General features: G+C 37.6%; 2 protein-coding genes across 2 annotated transcripts; both read right to left on the reverse strand.

Moving 5' to 3' along the window:
* Window positions 1-3,690: 3,690 nt before the first annotated feature.
* On the reverse strand, window positions 3,691-5,432 carry LOC145945093 (uncharacterized). Its single transcript, XM_083053925.1, has 2 exons — window positions 5,367-5,432; window positions 3,691-4,209 (listed from the first exon to the last, which is right to left on the reverse strand). Exons 1-2 carry the CDS (start codon window positions 5,430-5,432, stop codon window positions 3,691-3,693), a joined length of 585 nt encoding a protein of 194 aa, XP_082910051.1.
* Window positions 5,433-9,019: 3,587 nt separating this feature from the next.
* Window positions 9,020-11,179, reverse strand: LOC145945094 (uncharacterized). Its single transcript, XM_083053926.1, has 2 exons — window positions 11,018-11,179; window positions 9,020-10,060 (listed from the first exon to the last, which is right to left on the reverse strand). Exons 1-2 carry the CDS (start codon window positions 11,177-11,179, stop codon window positions 9,020-9,022), a joined length of 1,203 nt encoding a protein of 400 aa, XP_082910052.1.
* Window positions 11,180-18,853: the final 7,674 nt, after the last annotated feature.

The raw sequence follows: 18,853 nt of genomic DNA on the forward strand, positions 1-18,853 counted from the left end.
TATCGTTTGCATAGTATACGAACCGCATGAGGCTTTAATGAAAAGCTGTAAAAATGAAATTAGTTTAAAAATAAAACAATTTGTAAAAAATATAAAGACAAAATAGAAAAAGTTAAACTTACTTGTCGCATTTGTTCTCAAACGATGGAGTTTCATCACAATTCGGTATGTAATTATTCACATGTCTGCCGGAGCCGCTGCTTCTTTCGGTGGAATACATATTTCCAGATTTTAAAAGTGAAACCACCAGTACGAACGGTTAACGCGACACTGATCGTATAAAGAAATTAATCGAGTGTTGTACATGACGCTTATTTTTAAAAGTAGTGGGGTAAATGTGGTGGGAGATTCTAGAATACTATTGGCGCTATGAAATTTAGGAGAAGGGGAAACGGCGCTCGGATAAAAAGAATTCTTAGAAACGATTCGTGAGGAAAGGATTAGGGAAGGGGAATAAGAGATAAAACACATTAATGTTTAAATATTTTATTTTTCCAAATCTTGCAATTCTTTCTGGCGTTGCGACCACCAGTTAAATATTTTGAATACATTTTGTAATGCGCAATTCTTAACATGTTTTCCACATCGCATAGTGTTTTTAGCATCTAGATTATTTAGAGACTCAATATCGTCGTAATCAGCATCCAAGGTCTCAATAATGAAACCGTTTCCCGCATCATCCAATATATCGGCTAACCATTCTCGCTTTTCAAGTCCTTTTACATATACGAGAATGGATTCTTCTTCTTCTTCATGTGGTCCACCAACGATAGCTGTTGTAATCAAACGCTGAGCCATGCTATATGGAACGTTTCCATCATTCCATCGTAATCCATGATGATTTCGAGTCAACCATGAGGCTTGGTGTCTCTCCGATTTTATGAGCACATCCCATGGTACAGGACATGCGAAAAAATAATGTGATAAAATAAATCCTCTTCTCAGGATTGCCGCTTCCTTTACAATGAATTGTTTATTGAGGATAAACCCCTGTAGATCCACAAACGTTGATACGGACATGACGAAATCTTCCTCTTCGATGTATCAGTTTAAAAAGAAGAATGACAGCCATCTCATAACACTTTGATTTATATTCTGCTATGCTTCCCCCTCTCTAAATTGTTGGTGCATTTAGGTGATTTTGCGCACAACGTTGGTCAACGGGTTGTACTGGATCACGCGATCATGTATGATGAGACAGTATGCAGAAGTATTCATCGGCACGTTTTCCTTACACTCAAATTCCAATCTCACATCCACGGTTGCGCTCTTGATCGATTCGTTTTGTCGAGAACAATCGATGATTACGAATGGGCCGTTACGTAGAAACATTGAGACGGTGAGACTCGGCTCGAGATACTCGTATCCGTAATAGTTTTTGCAGAAACGCGCATACGTGTCGTACAGAATCGACCATCTGTTTTTATCGAAGTCCAGATTCATGTCGTCGTACGGATAACATTCCGAGTTCAGATAGAGTTTCACGTTGGTCAATTTACAATCGTCGAATCGACTCATATCCTCAGACATGACATTCTTCCGGCCTGTCTGCAGAGCAAAGATCGTATCGTGGTTTCTCCAGCTGAGTCGCGGTTTTAATGGCCCACGAATGCTTGGTTGTACGCTGCAATAGCGGAAACTCATACAGATCCCACGAGCGAAAACCCATGCTGAGGTAGCGTCCGCTTTCCAGAGCGCGCAGGATAGACAGCTTCTTAATCTCGCTCAACAACACATGTGGCATTCGCCATTGTATCTTGAATATGTTGATCACAGGCTCCAGCGTCGAATCTCCAACCAGACAATTGTTGTCGTTGCGCGATCGTATTAAGATCAACTCGTGACGAGCGTTAATCACCACTCGTCTGTAATCCTCGCAAAATCCCAATAATATGTAGAGCGGCACGCAAAAATTGAAGTTTCCATTCACAGTAGTCGGATCACTCCAACTGGCGTTTCTCATAATCACGCTTCTATCGGATGATATCGTTACATAGTTTTTGAGCAAACTTGTTATTCCCACGTTTCTATTGCGATCAATCTCCACGCCATCGAGTTCATATCGAATCTCATCAAACATGAATGCGACGCAATTATTTCCCACTATCACATCAGATCCTTCGGCTGGTCTATTTATCCTTAATTCTCCTTCGATGTATAGAAAACTGTCAAACGGCAACGTATACAGATCCTATTGTTGTATGGGTATTCTTATCTCATCACTGTGTCCGAACGTGGTGTTGGCGAACGGGTTGTACGTGTGAGTCTCAATTTTGATGATGCGATCGTCGAAGATTGGCTCTTCCCCGATGTTGAGGATGTCGGTCATTGTTCAGATATTTCGCACCGCGAATCCCAAAGATTGTAAAAACGCAACGTTTGATGCGTTCAGTTTCTTTTTCTTGACGCAACCGGATGATTGGATATTAGCGAATGTCGACGTTGTTGTTGTTGTTGCTGGCTCCGTAAAGATTGTGTTATCTCTCGTGTCTTTCGATCCGTTCAACACAAGCATCTCCTACGCCGCACACGTACGTTATCGCTGTCGTCGTCGTACGTGCAATCTAATGGTGATCTCTTCTCCTCGAAAATCGAGCAATCGTCTGTCCTGGTCGACAACGCGTAACGTTAAATCCGTAATGCTCCGCGCGATGATCGGCAAGTAAATGATGTGCGCCGGTGTTTCCGATATCTTATATCCTGGTGGTACCCTCGGTGAAAATTCATGTATCGTATGAACGAGTTTGCCGTACGATATGCACCCGCGGTCACGTTACACTCTACGCGGATAATGTTCACGTTGATAATGTTAATCGGCATGTCCGACTCGTATCATTTTCGCGGCTGCAGTATACGGTTCGAGAATCCCAGCAGCGATCCAATGTTGTTAGACTTGTTAAAATTCATTCTGTAGGCGCATTTGATCTCGCTCCTCATCGTATTGTAATTAGCGCGGAGCACTATCGGGTATTCTTCATCTTCAAAATCACCATTGTCAATGTGTTTTTTATCGTCATCACGAACAGCATGTCGCGGACGTTTTCGTGAAATTGCATGTTTCAAAAACTCATGTATCGCTTGCAGCTCGTACGATCCCTCGGGAATCGTAATTTCCGCGTCATCTTTGCCAAAGTAAAATTTATTATTCGAGGAATTCACGTTCGATATCGTGTGATAAGTCTCAAAATCCGCTAGACCGAGTTCGTATTCATCGTCGCTCAAATCTATGGCGGGAAAGTAGTTTGCCGCGAGGACGCTATCTTTCCAGTCAGCGTGAATGTCATAGACATATCGGCAAAACTGTTTAACGAATACTGAGTTAAATAATGCAATGTCCGTCTTTAAATTCACGTGTATCGACCGTTCGGAGAAACTGCAAACACAATTGTCCACAGATGCTCTGATCATAAGTTTGAACAGGTGTGTGATTGTACTGTATCTTTGTCACGTTCCGCCCGAAATATTGCACCAATTCATTCGGTGGTCGAAGATTGCCAAAACTGTCGAAATATATAGCGCGATTTCCCCTCTTTGCGTACGTCACCCAATGAGTACCCGATCCTTTAGCGTTATCCAAATTTATGATGCTGCTCTCGTTTTGATATATACCACCGATCGGTAGCGAATCACGCATGAAAACCTCTAAAGTATGGAATGCGCATACGTTTTGCCAGTTGCAGCAATTGTATATTAGTAGTTTCGCCCTTTGGCATTTTTAGCGTCTCTTTGACGTTTTTTTTTCCCCTTTTTTCTCGTTGAAACTCCTCGTCCGTGTTTGTATGGAGCGAGATACAATCCGTGACCTTCCATGGCGCGATTGTGACGTAGCATCTCTTGCAACTGACGTGCAGCTTTTCCATCGTTCACCATCTTTGCTACACGAGCCGCTCCACCAATCATGGATCCAAGCGCGCCCAACATTGGTAGAATTGGCAATATGCCACCGCGTTTCGATACCGGAAGTATCCGTTTCTTCGTCGTCTTTTTCTTTGTCTTCGTCGTCGTCTTCAGGCCCATACCGAGCTTCGTCTTGGTTTTCATCGCTGCCCAGACAGCTGTGGCGGCGGCTCTTTCACCGAGAGTCGAATCTCTCGCAATGATACGAGTTCGCGCTTTGTCGGCGAGTACCTTATCCGCCACGTGTCTCTCGGTGAGATCGTTGCTCCGAGAGTACGCAATATCGTGTTCACGGCACGCCGTGTCCAATGGCTTGATACCTCGATCACCTCTGGCTAATCGCTTTTGTAGCCGCGTGCCCGGACCACAAAACTGATAGCCGGGGATATGGAATTCGATTGGAAGTGCGTTTATTGCGTGATTTAATAGTCCTCTACCTATTTTTTTCGCTGACATTCGCTGCAATCCTTTATCATCGGCGCTGGACCGTCAATGTGCGTTCGCTGCCACGGTCGATTGTAATGTTCGAAACAGCGGCGACAGGCCTGAATCTCTGGATCCACCTTTATGTGTTCCGGAAGCTTGTCCCACACGTAGTGGATGTGATTTTCACATTGCAGTAAAACTGCTTTTGGCACAAATTGCAGCTGTTCGGCGCTTAAACCGTGAATATCGGAGGCACTTGTTAGCAGAACAAACATTTTTTCGTTACTGAGCGATTCGTGGTTCCGCGCAGCTATAAATAGGCAAGCGTTCGATTCAATCGGGGAGTGGGAAAATGAGATTCGTGCGACAACCTTTGACGATACGCGTGACGAATTGCGACGACAGATTACGCTCGGTGGGGGACAACGCGGAGATGCGCAGACATGGTACGATGTTGCCGACTACTATACGCGCGATCGTATGCGGCCCCTCGAATTGCGGTAAAACTAACGTCTTGATTAGTTTGATAGAAAGCCCGCACGGTGTTTGCTTCGAAAACGTGTACGTGTACTCAAAGTCGCTGCAACAGCCAAAATATCGGTATCTAGAGGATTTGTTGACGTCGATCGAAGAAATCGGCTACTTTACATTCTCCAATAACAGTGACGTCATTCCACCGAGCGAGGCATGTCCAAAATCGATTTTCATCTTTGATGACGTGGCGTGTGACAAGCAAGATACGATAAGAGAGTACTTTTCAATGGGACGCCACTCGAACGTTGATTGCTTCTATCTCTGTCAGACGTACGCGAGAATACCAAAACATCTTATACGCGACAACGCGAACTTACTGATCTTGTTTAAACAGGACGATACCAACTTGAAACACGTGTACAACGATCATGTGAATACCGATGTCGTATGAAGATTTCAGTAAATTATGTCGTATTTGTTGGCAACAAAAGTATGGATTCTAGTGATAGACAAGGACAGCTTGCTTACAAACAGGCGATACAGAAAAGGATTTAACGAGTTTGCGATACCACAAAACGATTAGTCGCTGCCGATATTCTGTCGAGAAGAGTGAAACGCGAACACTCTGCAGACATGGCTGATAACCATAACATTCGCGAGCGTGAAAAGATTGCGAAGGAAATTGTGAAAACGAGCGAATCGATCCGTAAGAAACATCGTGCTTTAAAGACTGGTAAGATCGATGATGATATTACAGTCAAGACTCACTTTAAACCTATTATCGAACCACTACAAAAGATTGTCGACAACGCGAGCTTGATCGCAGTGAAAAACGAACCTGAGAGTAAAGCTGACGTGAAAATTAAAACGTTACCCGTTGTTAAGCGGTACGAGGAGGAGGAGGAAGATGCGACACCGAAAAAGAGAAAACGACCAAACACAAATCGCTCATCGACATCACGTACATCGGACGGATTTTTACTGGATGAACCACCGATAAGCTCTACACCGTCCACCTCTACACAGTCCGCGACAACGAGAATCCTACCATTTACATTACCCGAATCACTCGCAAACGAAAATGTTTTCGAAACCACAAGCAATTCACTTGAAACATCCGTTCGAAACACGTTAAGATTGTTAAAGTGCAGCGTACTAATCCCGTAAGCTATCTACTCGAGGACTATCGCAAAACATCTGTCGCTGGAGCGTTTTACGAGTATGAGTTGCATCGCGCGAATTATCCGGACGTGTATCTTGTGGAGAAAGTACTGCGCAGGAGGGGTGACGAGGTTTACGTGAAATGGCTGGGATTTGACAATTCACACAATTCTTGGATACATAAGGACAATGTGATTTAATTCATATAGACTATTTATTTTAAGAAAAATATAATGTGTACAACGTATAAAATATATAAAATATACATGAAATATATGAAATACAAAATCTTTATTAATACATCCTATCCTTTAATCGTTACAATATATTACACATATGTTACATAACAATATATCATACACACACACACACACACACACACACACACACACACACACACACACACACACACACACACACACACACACACACACACACACACACATTATACTACATTATATTTTATAAGGGTATCTGGTAATGTCCCCATGGTAATGTGTCGGTCGAATCAGGTATAATATACCGCTTATCGTCGTACGGACTTAGAGCAATTTTTGTCTCGCGGATGGTATACACTTCGTGCAATTTCGATCTAATACATGACTGCTGACGTGTCATTTCAATCTCTTCATTCAGGCATCGCGTATAATCGTCGAATGTTATACTACGCGCTACGACATTACTTTTGACACCTTTTGCTTTTTTAGTGTCTTTTTTGCCGTCACCCTCACCGCGTACATTTTTGCTCTAAGCCCGACGAATTCGGACCGTCTTTCATCAAGCCTGGCACCTTTTTGTTTGCATGCGCTATACCGTACGCGTTGTCAATTGGATAATCGCTCGTATCGAATCTAGCGATATCGCGTTTCATGTTCTCATACACATCGTCGCACTCGATGTGATATATTAAACTGTCGGTGTCGGTGTACATTATCCGACATCTTTCACGATAGAGCGGTGACATGTACTCATAGTGAAATTCGTACAGACACACTTTTGATATATCGAGTATACACATACCAACATAGATTGGTTTGTTAAATTTTACTTCTAGTTTACGTAATTCAACGGCGATTAAATTTTCCGAAAAGACGCTCCTGCTATGGAAATTTGGTTTCGCGATCATCGCTTCCGCACCGTATCGTCCGTCCCACTTTGTCAATAATTTTACATCTACATGATTTCGAACGTTTTCCATAGTTTTATTCCATAGGCCGAATACCGCGTTGTTCATCAATTTGTACAAATTTTTTTCAAAATCATTTTTCGCTTGTGTTCTAAATTTTGTATTGAGTTCGATGTAATCGCGGAGCCATGCGGATTGAGTAAATTGTAATACGCGATGTATCTTTACGATACGAAGACCGTGACGTGTACACTGCTGCAGGTTGCGATAATGTATGACGTAACGCTTCTTGTCATATAGCGTCGCGAGGAGCTTATCTTCCCGCTTGCCGGGCGGCTTGTCGCGCGTCGGACAGAACGGTAGGTCAATGTGTGTGTTGTGTTTATTTTGTGGGTACTCTAGATCAACCTCGAGAATATAACCTGTGAGCGAATCCGGAGCGATCGCGTTAAACGTCAAAGTTTGAAATGTCTTCGACCCATCGAAAATCGGCATAAGGCAATGGTTGACACATTGCCCATCCATACAAATTATTTACATCGAAGTACATAAGGTACGACGATGGTTTCGATGAATCATATGACTGCATGTACTTGTTATTAGCATGCGCGTATCTGTTGGAGCATTGACTTAGACCACCGCGTATACCCCGTTCAATAAACATAACCATGTCGATATCGGTAAGCAATTCAAACGTAATATTTGTATGTTTTAGCATCGCGTCCCATGTATACCCGGGAAGAGTATAATAATACGCAGGATCGAGTCCGTAACTCGCGATGCAAGTGTCGCGGAAATTTTCAAAAATATCTGCTAATAACAAGACATCAGTTTTTAAGTACAAATCGCTATATTCGCCAAGAGTTCGAAGGGAGAATCGATTCCAGACCTTCTCAGCGTGCGCGTAATCGCTCTCGGATACAGTGTCACCGGTTAAAGAACTGTAAAACGATTCGCGCGGCGGTAAACGCGTGTCCTGCAGCTTGTCCACGCAGTCAATGTACTCGTACGGAAAGACACCTTTTCGCGTCAATAATTCGAAATTGTGAGCGGATAATGCGGAAAAATTAAAACGTAAAATTTTTAACTTATTCTTATCGAGAAAAGATGCTAATTTGTCAAGACTAGCACTGAGAAATTTGTATGAATCGATGAATCGTAATTTTATGCAAGCTTTCCGATCTTTGTCGTCGTCGTCGGTACTATTGACAGTCTTTGTAAATGAAATGTATTTTTCTTTTGTTATTGGAAGCACATCTACACGTCCTTCGTATGCGGTAGCTATTTCTTTTATGATAAAATGTGCATCATAACCGGATAGATTGTGGAAAACTACAGGAATGACATAAGAGTCTTTGTAATTTAGATTACAGTTTGAGTGTGCGGGACCCCTGTATCGCCCGGTCAAATGACAATGATCGCGTACTCGATTATCGTCCGGCGCAAACGGTTTTTCACAAATGTGACATTGCGTGGCGCTATGAAATTTTTCACACTCGTCTGATGTTAAATTTATCATGGGGACATTATTAGACAAAATACCCTTTATGCGATGCGCTAATTCCTCGAGTTTGTTGGCGAACCACGCGACACAATCGGCACCGCGATAAGATCTGTATGCGGATAATGTTTCATTGTACGAGCATTGCACATAGTATCCAACGCTAAATACCTCGTGATGTTGATAGTATGACACGTGTTCCGATGTCTTCCTCAGCACACACTCCAAGTCGGCATACACCATGAATGGAAGCCGCTCTTTTCTGTTGTAGTTGTCGAAGCCGAGCCACTTATCTTTATCGCTTGGTAACCGGATAGCGCAGTCATTCATTTCTCCACAGTCCACAATGTGAGCCTCCAACTTTTCGCTCAAATTAAAGAAGTGCAAGCATCTGTGAAAAAAAATTACAATTTTATTTACAATTTTATTTACAATTATATAATTTGCAATAAATATACGTACCGATCACAGATATATTTTTGACCATTGTGTTTGCTCAGTTGCGAGCTTACGAGGCGAGACAGATTTTTGATATACACGAAATGTCCAACGTTGTCGTCCTCCTTCTCCACGTACAGCAAATTCACATGTTTTTCTTTTTTCTGATCGGCGAGTCGTATCGGAAGAATTGATAATTCCTTCTTCCTCTCGATGCCGTAGACGTTGATTGAGATATCGTTTACATGTTCAAACTTTTTTATTTGATTCAACGTTATCGGAAACTCAATGTTTTGTAAATTTAACACCGTCGTATAGTGCGGATATGAAGATGTTCTCTCAGTATATTTTTCAACGGGGTACAGAGCGGCCACCACTGACCACGCGAAACACGCATTGTCCATTGATAGCACATTAATTACCGCTCTCTTCGTCATAATTTCTCGCGGTAATTTAATATGGCATCCCGCGCGCATAGGATTGCACTTGTTGACGTTGACCGTAAGATCGAGGATTCGTGACAATGCCCATCCGCTATCACGTTCCTGAAACTCTTCGAGAGACGTCAATGTGGTTTCGATGACGTGCCGCTCATACCACTCGCGTAAATCGGACGTGCGAAAAAGCTCATAATTTCTCGTGTTAATACTTTTGTTAGCGCGCTTATCACCTGTCACAAACTCACCGTTGAACACAGTATTTACTTTTACACAGTTGTGTATTTTTATAACGTCTTGCACTTGCTCGAGTACTACACTACTAGCATCTTCCAAAAATTGTCGCGGTTCGATATAGTCTGCGTTAATCACCGCACCGGTCAGTATATGATTTTCAAACGCGGTATCGATCTCTCGCCAAACGAGTCTTCCTGCGTTATTGTCGCCACTGTAATTACCACCACTGGATATAAACTGTCTCTGCAATCGAGTTTTTGCACCCTCGAGTCGCGCGATTCTAGCAACCAAAGATTGTCTATATCCAATGGAGAGTCGCGGACGCTTGACACGGCTGTTTTCTTCGAGCAGTTTGATAAATTCCTCGCAGCGCAGCGCCCATTCAAAATACTCGCCCAAGGTGGCGATTTGATGGGACCGCTCCAACAGGTCGCGTTCAGTCTGCTCGATGTTTTCCATTTTTCCACACTTTTAAAATCACGTTCTATAGAGCACTTGCACCCGCTATTCTTTTTTCGACCGACGTATCTGTGCGCTTGCAAATTACGTACTATGATTTAAAGTGGTAGCAGTCCTTATTATATTTCGTCTAATCATTTCTTCCCCTCTTCATGATTAACGGATTGTTTAATTACATATCAGAAAGGTGATCTCCCTTCATCGCGTTATCGCTTTTGACACAGAGCGGCCGGACATCGGCGCTCATTTTTGTTTATAAAAATTCAAGCGGCCGGACATCGGCGCTCCCTAAACAATGAGAAAGAATTCCGCTTAGGGGAGGGGAAAGGTTCTGCAAAGGCTGCCGAATATTGGCGCGTAATGCAACACGGTCTTTTACCGCGAAAAAAAACACGTCCCGACGTGTTCATTGCGATAAGCGCGACCTCCCAAGATCCCCTCAGATGGAGGAGGGGTGGGGGTGGTATCGCGAGGGCGGCCGAATGTCGGCAAAATTATCGCAAAAGAATTCTTCCTAAACAATGAGGAAGAAACGTTACATATGGGCAGGGGAGGGGGAGGGCGGAAGTACCGCCAAAGCGCGTCGCCTTATGGGGGAGGGGTGGGGGAGGTATCGCGAGGGTGGCCGAATGTCGGCGCTCACTTTGCGGTGTTTTGTTTATAATAAAACATGTTAGATAATTCAAAGTAATACAATACGCTGTTTTGTTTATGAAAAACAATACGCGATAAGCGTCTCTCGCACAGCGATAAGCGCCCCCGCCCCGCGTGACGTCATACCCCCTCGCCCCGGAGAACCCCCCCGCCCCGCGCCCTCCTCGGAGCCCAATGGGTTAGAACTCTCATAGTATCCCTACTTACCTCTCCGTATTGCGCGCGTATCGTCCCAGTGCGCAAGAAAAACGGAAACTTGCGTTTGTGTGTAGATCTCCGTCCGCTGAATGCTCGCGTCATAAAGCAAAAATATCCATTTCCGTTAATCGAGGATTGTCTGTTGCGTCTAAGTGATAAAACGGTGTTCATGCTCCTTGACCTTAAAGACGGTTTCCATCAAATTAGAGTTCACCCCGACTCAACGAAATATTTTGCTTTTGCTACGCCAGACGGGCAATTTGAATATTTAAGATTACCTTTTGGTTTCTCCGAGTCTCCGGCAGAGTTTCAGAAAAGAATTGTACAGATTCTACAGCCGTTGATTCGCGCGAATAAAATTTTGGTATATATAGATGACATTCTTATTGCATCTAATTCAGTTGTCGAAAATTTAGAAGTTTTGAAAGAAATACTTTTAACACTCCGAAAATACAGCTTTGAACTCAACTTTGCAAAATGTTGCTTTTTAAAGAAAAAGATTGAATTTTTGGGGTACATTATTTCACATAATCAGATCACAATGAGCGACCGTCATACAGAGGCAGTGAGAAGCTTCCCGACCCCCAAAAACGTTCATCAAATACAAAGATTTCTCGGATTGACTAATTACTTCCGGAAATTTGTTCAAAATTACGCGAACATCGCCAGGCCTTTGTATAATTTACTCAAAAAATCTACCGAATTCCGATTCGATGATAATTGCGTTAAAGCTTTTGAAAATTTGAAAAATGCGTTAATTACTCATCCAGTATTACGACTATATAACCCTACCGCACAGACAGAGTTACACACAGACGCAAGCTCCCATGGATTAGGCGCAATATTATTACAAAAGCAAATTGATGCGAAATGGGCACCCGTTGCGTTCTTTAGTCAAGCGACTAATCAAGCTGAATCGCGATATCACAGTTTCGAGCTCGAAATGCTCGCTATCGTCCGTTCAATAGAACGTTTTCATATTTATCTGTACGGGATTTCGTTCACAGTAATCACGGATTGCAATGCGTTGGTTTACGCCGTGAATAAAGCGACCTTGAATCCGCGTATCGCACGGTGGACGTTACTTTTGCAGAATTACGATTTCAAGGTGGAACATCGCCCGGGTAGACGCATGGCGCATGTTGATGCGCTTAGCCGCCAGGTTTCATATTTGGAAATTCTTCCCCTCGAAAGGGAATTGGAATTTAGACAATTGCAAGATGCTCGATTAAAACAAATCGCGTCAGAATTGGAATACGGTACCGAGAATAACGAGTTCCGCTTAATTGAAGGCCTAGTCTATAAGAGGGGCGTCGACCGTGATCGTTTCGCAATTCCGGATTCAATGATTAACAATTTAATCAGAATATATCATGACGATATGGCACATTGCGGTTTAGAGAAAACTTTCGAGGGATTAAATCGCTCTTATTAGTTCCCAGCAATGCGGAAAAAAATCCGCGATTACATCGATAACTGTATTATTTGCCTGTACGCAAACTCATCTACGAATCGTTTTGAGGGCGAGTCACAGATAGATAATTCCCCTCCTGTGTTACCGTTCGAAATAATCCACATTGATCATTTCGGTCCTCTTCAGGAAACGGAAAACGGCTTTAAATATATTCTAGTTATCGTAGATGCATTTACTCGTTATACATGGCTCTTCGCGACCAAGACTACGAGCTCTCGAGAAGTATGCAAAAAATTAGAATGGTTGTTCAATGTATTCGGCACACCGTCCACAATGATTTCCGATCGTGGAACGTCCTTTACTTCTTCCGAATTTGCCGAATTTCTTAAAAATTTTAATATTAAATCGATCAAAGTAGCTGTCGCGTCACCATGGGCCAACGGGATGGTCGAGAGAGTTAACCGATATTTGAAATCAAGTTTATCTAAAGTAATAGAATCACCTTCAGATTGGAAACAAAAACTTGCTGACATTCAATATGTCTTAAACAATACCCATCATACCGCGATAAAAACAACCGCGTCGATGCTTTTGTTAGGGTACGATCAAACAAGGCATAACGATAAAAACCTAAAAGGCCGCGTTGACTCGTTATCAAAAATAAATACCGATATCATCGAACAAAGGGACGAAGCAAGAGATACAGCTCTTCAAGCAAATAAGGAACTTCGCGAATATAACAGACAATATTATAATTCGAAACACACAAAGCCCACTCAATATAAGGAAGGTGACTTAGTACTCATTCGTGACTTACAAACAAAGATAGGCTCTAGTAGTAAACTCAAGCCAAATTATAAAGGCCCATACATTGTGGCAAAAACATTAAATAAGAATCGGTACGTTATAAAGGACATTCCGGGATTCAATATAACACAAAAACCGTATAACTCAATATTATCGCCCGACAAACTCAAATTGTGGATTAAGCCCGTTACGGAACCAAAAGAATAATAAGATGCCGAATCTGAAATTATGATTAGTTAAGAGTCAGTTATCGCAAAAATGGTTGTCTATTTAAAATAAGTTGTCGCGTTAGTTTTAAGATAATTTAGAATTAGATTTCCTTATTACTTCTAAATCAAGAGATATAAATCGTTAAGAATTATAATTGTATTTGTTTTTATGATACTGTAATCGGATAATCTGAAAAAAAAAAAAAAATAAATAAATATTTCGATTGTGAGCGAATTACGCACTCTAACTTTATTTTGTCTTCGATTAGAATCTTTAATTTTATAGCATTAATACTGGTAACAAAATTATGTACTCTTCATTTCATTTTTAGATGTAACTATACTGTACGGCACTAAATGGGCATCGTTCGGGACGAACTTGGAATCAGACTGGCCGAGCTGAAAGAAATGAATTTGAATTCGGCGCTTTTCGCCATCTGAGAGAGAACCAAGGAGAGAACCATCCCCACCACGGCTCCGTTTGCCGTGTGGATGATCGTCGCGCTCGTGTGCTCCGATTTGCGATTTTGGAGGGACTCTCTCGCAGAGCTTGGAAAAGGGCAGTCGCGCTTTTTGAGGTCCTAGACCATTAGTTCAACGTAGATTTGATAATCTACTTGTGCCTCCGGGCTTGTCTTAAAAGTTACCGTTCGATCGTATTATTCTGATGGTAATAGCATCAGTGCGCGAATGCGTTAAACATTATAAGAACTGTGAAATAGTATCGCGAACTTTAAATAAGCGTGAGCACTATTATTGAACTGTATGAAAATCTTTATCATACTCGAAACATATTGTAAGGCTACTCTCGGTCTGATTCCTTGGTTTGAACTAGAACGTTATCGCAGATATTTGTATTGCTCTAATACTCCTTTTGTTTAATTAAATATTTCTTTATTTCTAACTGATCCGCTATTTCTTTGATTCGAACATTAATCTGATTTTCCTGACATCCTCGTGTTAATTCGAATAAGAATAAAAGTTCACACGAACTGTTGGTGATTGACGATTGGATTATTTAAACAATCTATCTCTAAAGAAAAAAATTAGTTCCCTACAATATAGAAAGCGGCTTCGGACTCTCCTTGAAACAAGTAATCTGACACCAGTGATATATTAAAGTTATAATGAAGCGGTATCAGACAGGTCAAGGAATGATATTCAGTTACACTATGCCATTTAGTCTTCGCATTTTTATCGGTCTCAGAAAAAGCCATTGCCATTACAAAAATATATAATAAACTATTTAATGACAATTTTTGGAACATCGTGACAAATCTCATCTTAGATATCTGCAAAAACGTTTCCTTGCTAAGAGAATAGTAAGTAAGAACACAACACAGCAGTATAGAACATGTTAAAGCTCCTGGATCTTCGTCGACCATGTTGGAATTGTGACGTCATAGGCGAGAAAACACACTAAAAATTCTTAGATGTCATTTTTAAGTGGAAAAATATTTCGATAAAACATTATTTCAGATGGCTTCAGCATACTTTTAAAATACCTCGAAAACTATTTTTATCCCTTGACAGTCAATCAACAATCGTAAAATGATAGCGTGTGCTTTCTCGCCTCTGACGTCATAATCTAACATGGCCGCGGGGAGGACCTAGGAACCTTAATGCAAAAAATGCAAAATTATCGATTCCAGTAAGAAAAGGAAAACATATTTTTTAAAATTACAGAAATTTAAGAAAAAGATACGCATTTGCTTCATGCTCAATACTCTGAATAATTAAAATAGAAACAGGAAAGTAGGTACGTATATCCCATTTTGCTAAACATTATTTGATTAACTATGTGATTATGAGACAATATCTTTATTTTTTAAAAATTAATTTACTAAATAAAGTCTTGCATAGCTGTATAATTTTCGATTTGCTAAGCATTTTTATTCTTGATTAATTTATATTATATTCATATTTAAAACAGCAATGAATTATATTAGATATTTTCAATTTTAAGATCATTCGAGGTATTCAAAATACAAAAATACATTTTGCTATATATATTAAAAATGTTGTTACAATTTATATCTAAATGTTTTCATGTTATCTGCAATATACAAAATATAAAGATAATTGAAATAAAAGAAATGTAAATTTTACTTCAATATTGAATAAAAACATCTTTTATTAATTATAAACTCTAATCGCGAATTCTTTACATATTTTTATATGATTATATTTCAAAGAAATCTGAACGTTTTGTATCTGACTTACCTTATTTTTTCAATCATGTGCCGTTACTTTAACCAAAAATATATTGCTTAATTGTGATGTTATCTCTTCAAAGGACTATCGAAATCTGACGACGTTTGCAGTATGATAACATGTGAAATACATAATCTCACGTAAATAGCTTCTCAAGGTTATACATGACAAACGTCTTATTCGATCATTACTAAATCGATAAAAGTTGATACATAGTTAAAAAGTTCTCGGGAAACAGTTTATCCATTACAATTTAAAATAATTTTCAAGAAATTTAATCAGGAAATTAAATGTTATATGCAAACAGAAATATATTTTTATTTTTGTCTGATTTTTATAAAGAATTATTTCTTTCTTTGTTATAACTTATTGGATGATGTATGAAATAAGTACATCATTTCACATTTTTTCTATTTTCTTACTGAATATTTACTCTAATGTAATATTAGAAGAATTAAAAATTCTATGATATACGGGATCAATAATGCAACATTCAACTTTTTACAAAGTAAAGGAAAATTGATATGGCTTTCATATGAGAAACACACAATTAAATCCTTCGAACGACAATTTAATTTCTTCTTTACGCAGTACAAAAATTTCATGGTAAGAACACATCTATTTTAGCATCGTATTATAATTTAAAACAATATTTTTTGAAAACAGTTTTTTTAAAAATCTTTAGTATATAAAAAAATAATTTTTTTCAAAATTTTATTAATATGCATAAATAGAGATGTTCTTACAATAAATTTTTATTAATTGTGCACTGTATATAATCATTTAATTTCTTACAAAAAATAAGTTTTTCTTGAAATTTACGCAGTATCATCTAGTTCTTAATGCTCTAAAAAATTTAAATTTTGAAATTCAATATGTTTGTAGTTAAATTGGTGACTCACAATATGCTTTATTCTTTACTTTCATATTATTTTATTTAATTATAATCTAAGAATATGTTCAGGTGGTAAATGTTATTTTTCTTAATCTTCTCGTATTATTTTCTTTCTTAATAAAGATAAGATAAAATTACGTAATTATCATTAACATACACATATTTTACTCATTTACACATTTTGAGTTTATTTTATCTATCTTATCCAATCGTTAAAAAATTGTAACATAAAGGAGAAATTTGCATCAATATTATTGCACAATATAATACATATATTTAAGAAGTTAGAAAATGATATTTTAGAAAATACAAAATAAACGTATAAAATTATATATTTCTGTTATTCGGCATTTTGGGGAATTATAATTACATTAAATTTCGTTACTAAAATTTTTATTATGTTACAAATAATTAAAAATTATTAAAAATTATTAAAAATAATTAAAAACAATTACATAATATAACAAATATATTAATAATAAAATACTAATTTTTATAAAATTGATTTTTATAAAAATTTTTATAAAAATTAATATAAAATAGTAATACTAATATTAATATTAACTATTACATTTACATATTAAATGTACTAAGTAAATATTAATAATAAGTCATCAAAATACTAATTGTTCATAACCTATATATACATATATAAATTTAATATCTTCTATTTATTTAAATACATATCTCAGTATTAATATTCAATAGAGCGTTATATAATCAATATACATAATATACACACACACACACACACACACATTTATAAAACATTATAAATATATAAAAAATTATTTCAAATATTTATAATACACAATTGGACGTTTTATAAATAATGGATGCTTTATAGTTGTTGTGCTATATAATTGTTGATGTATGTGTTGTATTTGCATCTATAATAAATTAAGTAGACGTATCGAGCTTCTCATAGAAACTTTGAAGAAATTTTAGTTGGTCGTTTATCTTACGAGAACGTGCTATTAACTTGTCTTTAACGTGTTGCAAATTTAATTGTGGTACATTTTTCTTCGCGAATTCATATATCTGAAATAAATATTATTTTAATTTTAATATTTCATTAATCAGTAATTTCGTAATGAATAATCATGAAAAACGAATGCAAATTTTTTAAATTGTTAACATAATTATATCGACATAATATAAATTATCTAAAAAAAGAAAAAAAAAATACGTACATTATATATATTACAATATAAGATATGTAATACATTTTGATAAAAAAATAATTATTAATAGAAACTTTATAAATAAGTATATTTACCTCTTCAAATACGAACCCGGAATACACATTATTAATAATCACATTTAATGCTGCATTCACATTAACTTGTCTATAAGAACAAAACAGTATGTATGACACACATACATAATAAATCTTTATAATAAATAAGCAGTATATTTTTATAAAAAAGATATTATTACCTGTGCTTTAAAATGTCATAAAAATTCAATATTTTTTTAATCATTGTAATATTCTTAGCATGTATTGAAAGAGTAGAAAGAAACATGTTGGCAGTTAAAGCATAAATTTTACGTTCTTTCTCTTTTTTTAGTGTTTCATCTATATTATTATCTTTGAATTGATCTTTTTCAAATGCTTTTAAAAGAAATGTCAGATAATAAATGATAATATTGGAATCGTTGGCATAACTAAAGCATTCCAACACTTTATTATTAATAATTTTTTCTTTGTTTAGGCTAGATGTTTTTTGCCATATATTGATCCATATAGAAAAGTTTGCAGTCTTTAAACCATTACAATAAGTCCATCTCTGCCACCCAAGCAAAATTCTACGACATATGAAAAGGAAATGTTTTATTTTTTAATATATCTCTTATCAGTATTTAGCATATATGTATATATTAATAAATATCCAGAAATAAAATTCAAGTATAATCAAATATAAATATATAAAATTATATATTTATATATAAAATAAGTGTGTCTATATATGTTTTTCTTTCTCTTGTATAATGTCTGTTCACAGATACAGAAAGAATAATGGAAAAATTCAGAAGAAAAATGGAAAAATAAGTTCTATATTAATTCTTATATTGAAAAAATTTAAAATATTAAAAAATCTAAAAAAATTATAGATATAAATAACATATTTTATATATGATTATGTATAAAGATATCTTCTCTCATTTCTTTAAATTATATTTTTTCTAAAAAATTTAATGCATAAATTATTTTTTCAATTATTTTTCAATTATTTATTATATCATTTTTTCCGTATACGGACAAAAATTATATATATATATATATATATATATATATATATATG

This window comes from Prenolepis imparis, unplaced genomic scaffold (genome assembly GCF_030444845.1).
Source record: "Prenolepis imparis isolate NDT839.2.m4 unplaced genomic scaffold, iyPreImpa1.0 SCAF_14, whole genome shotgun sequence".
Lineage (NCBI taxonomy): Eukaryota > Metazoa > Arthropoda > Insecta > Hymenoptera > Formicidae > Prenolepis > Prenolepis imparis.

Excerpts from the sequence above, each read along its gene's own strand:
- LOC145945093 (XM_083053925.1), bottom strand. The coding sequence starts at position 5,432 with ATGTCTGCAGAGTGTTCGCGTTTCACTCTTCTCGACAGAATATCGGCA. Across the intron at positions 4,210-5,366 it reads CAGCGACTAATCGTTTTGTG|CCATTGGACACGGCGTGCCG; the intron begins GTATCGCAAACT and ends CGAGGTATCAAG.
- LOC145945094 (XM_083053926.1), bottom strand. The coding sequence starts at position 11,179 with ATGAACACCGTTTTATCACTTAGACGCAACAGACAATCCTCGATTAAC. Across the intron at positions 10,061-11,017 it reads TACGCGCGCAATACGGAGAG|GAATTTATCAAACTGCTCGA; the intron begins GTAAGTAGGGAT and ends CTGCGCTGCGAG.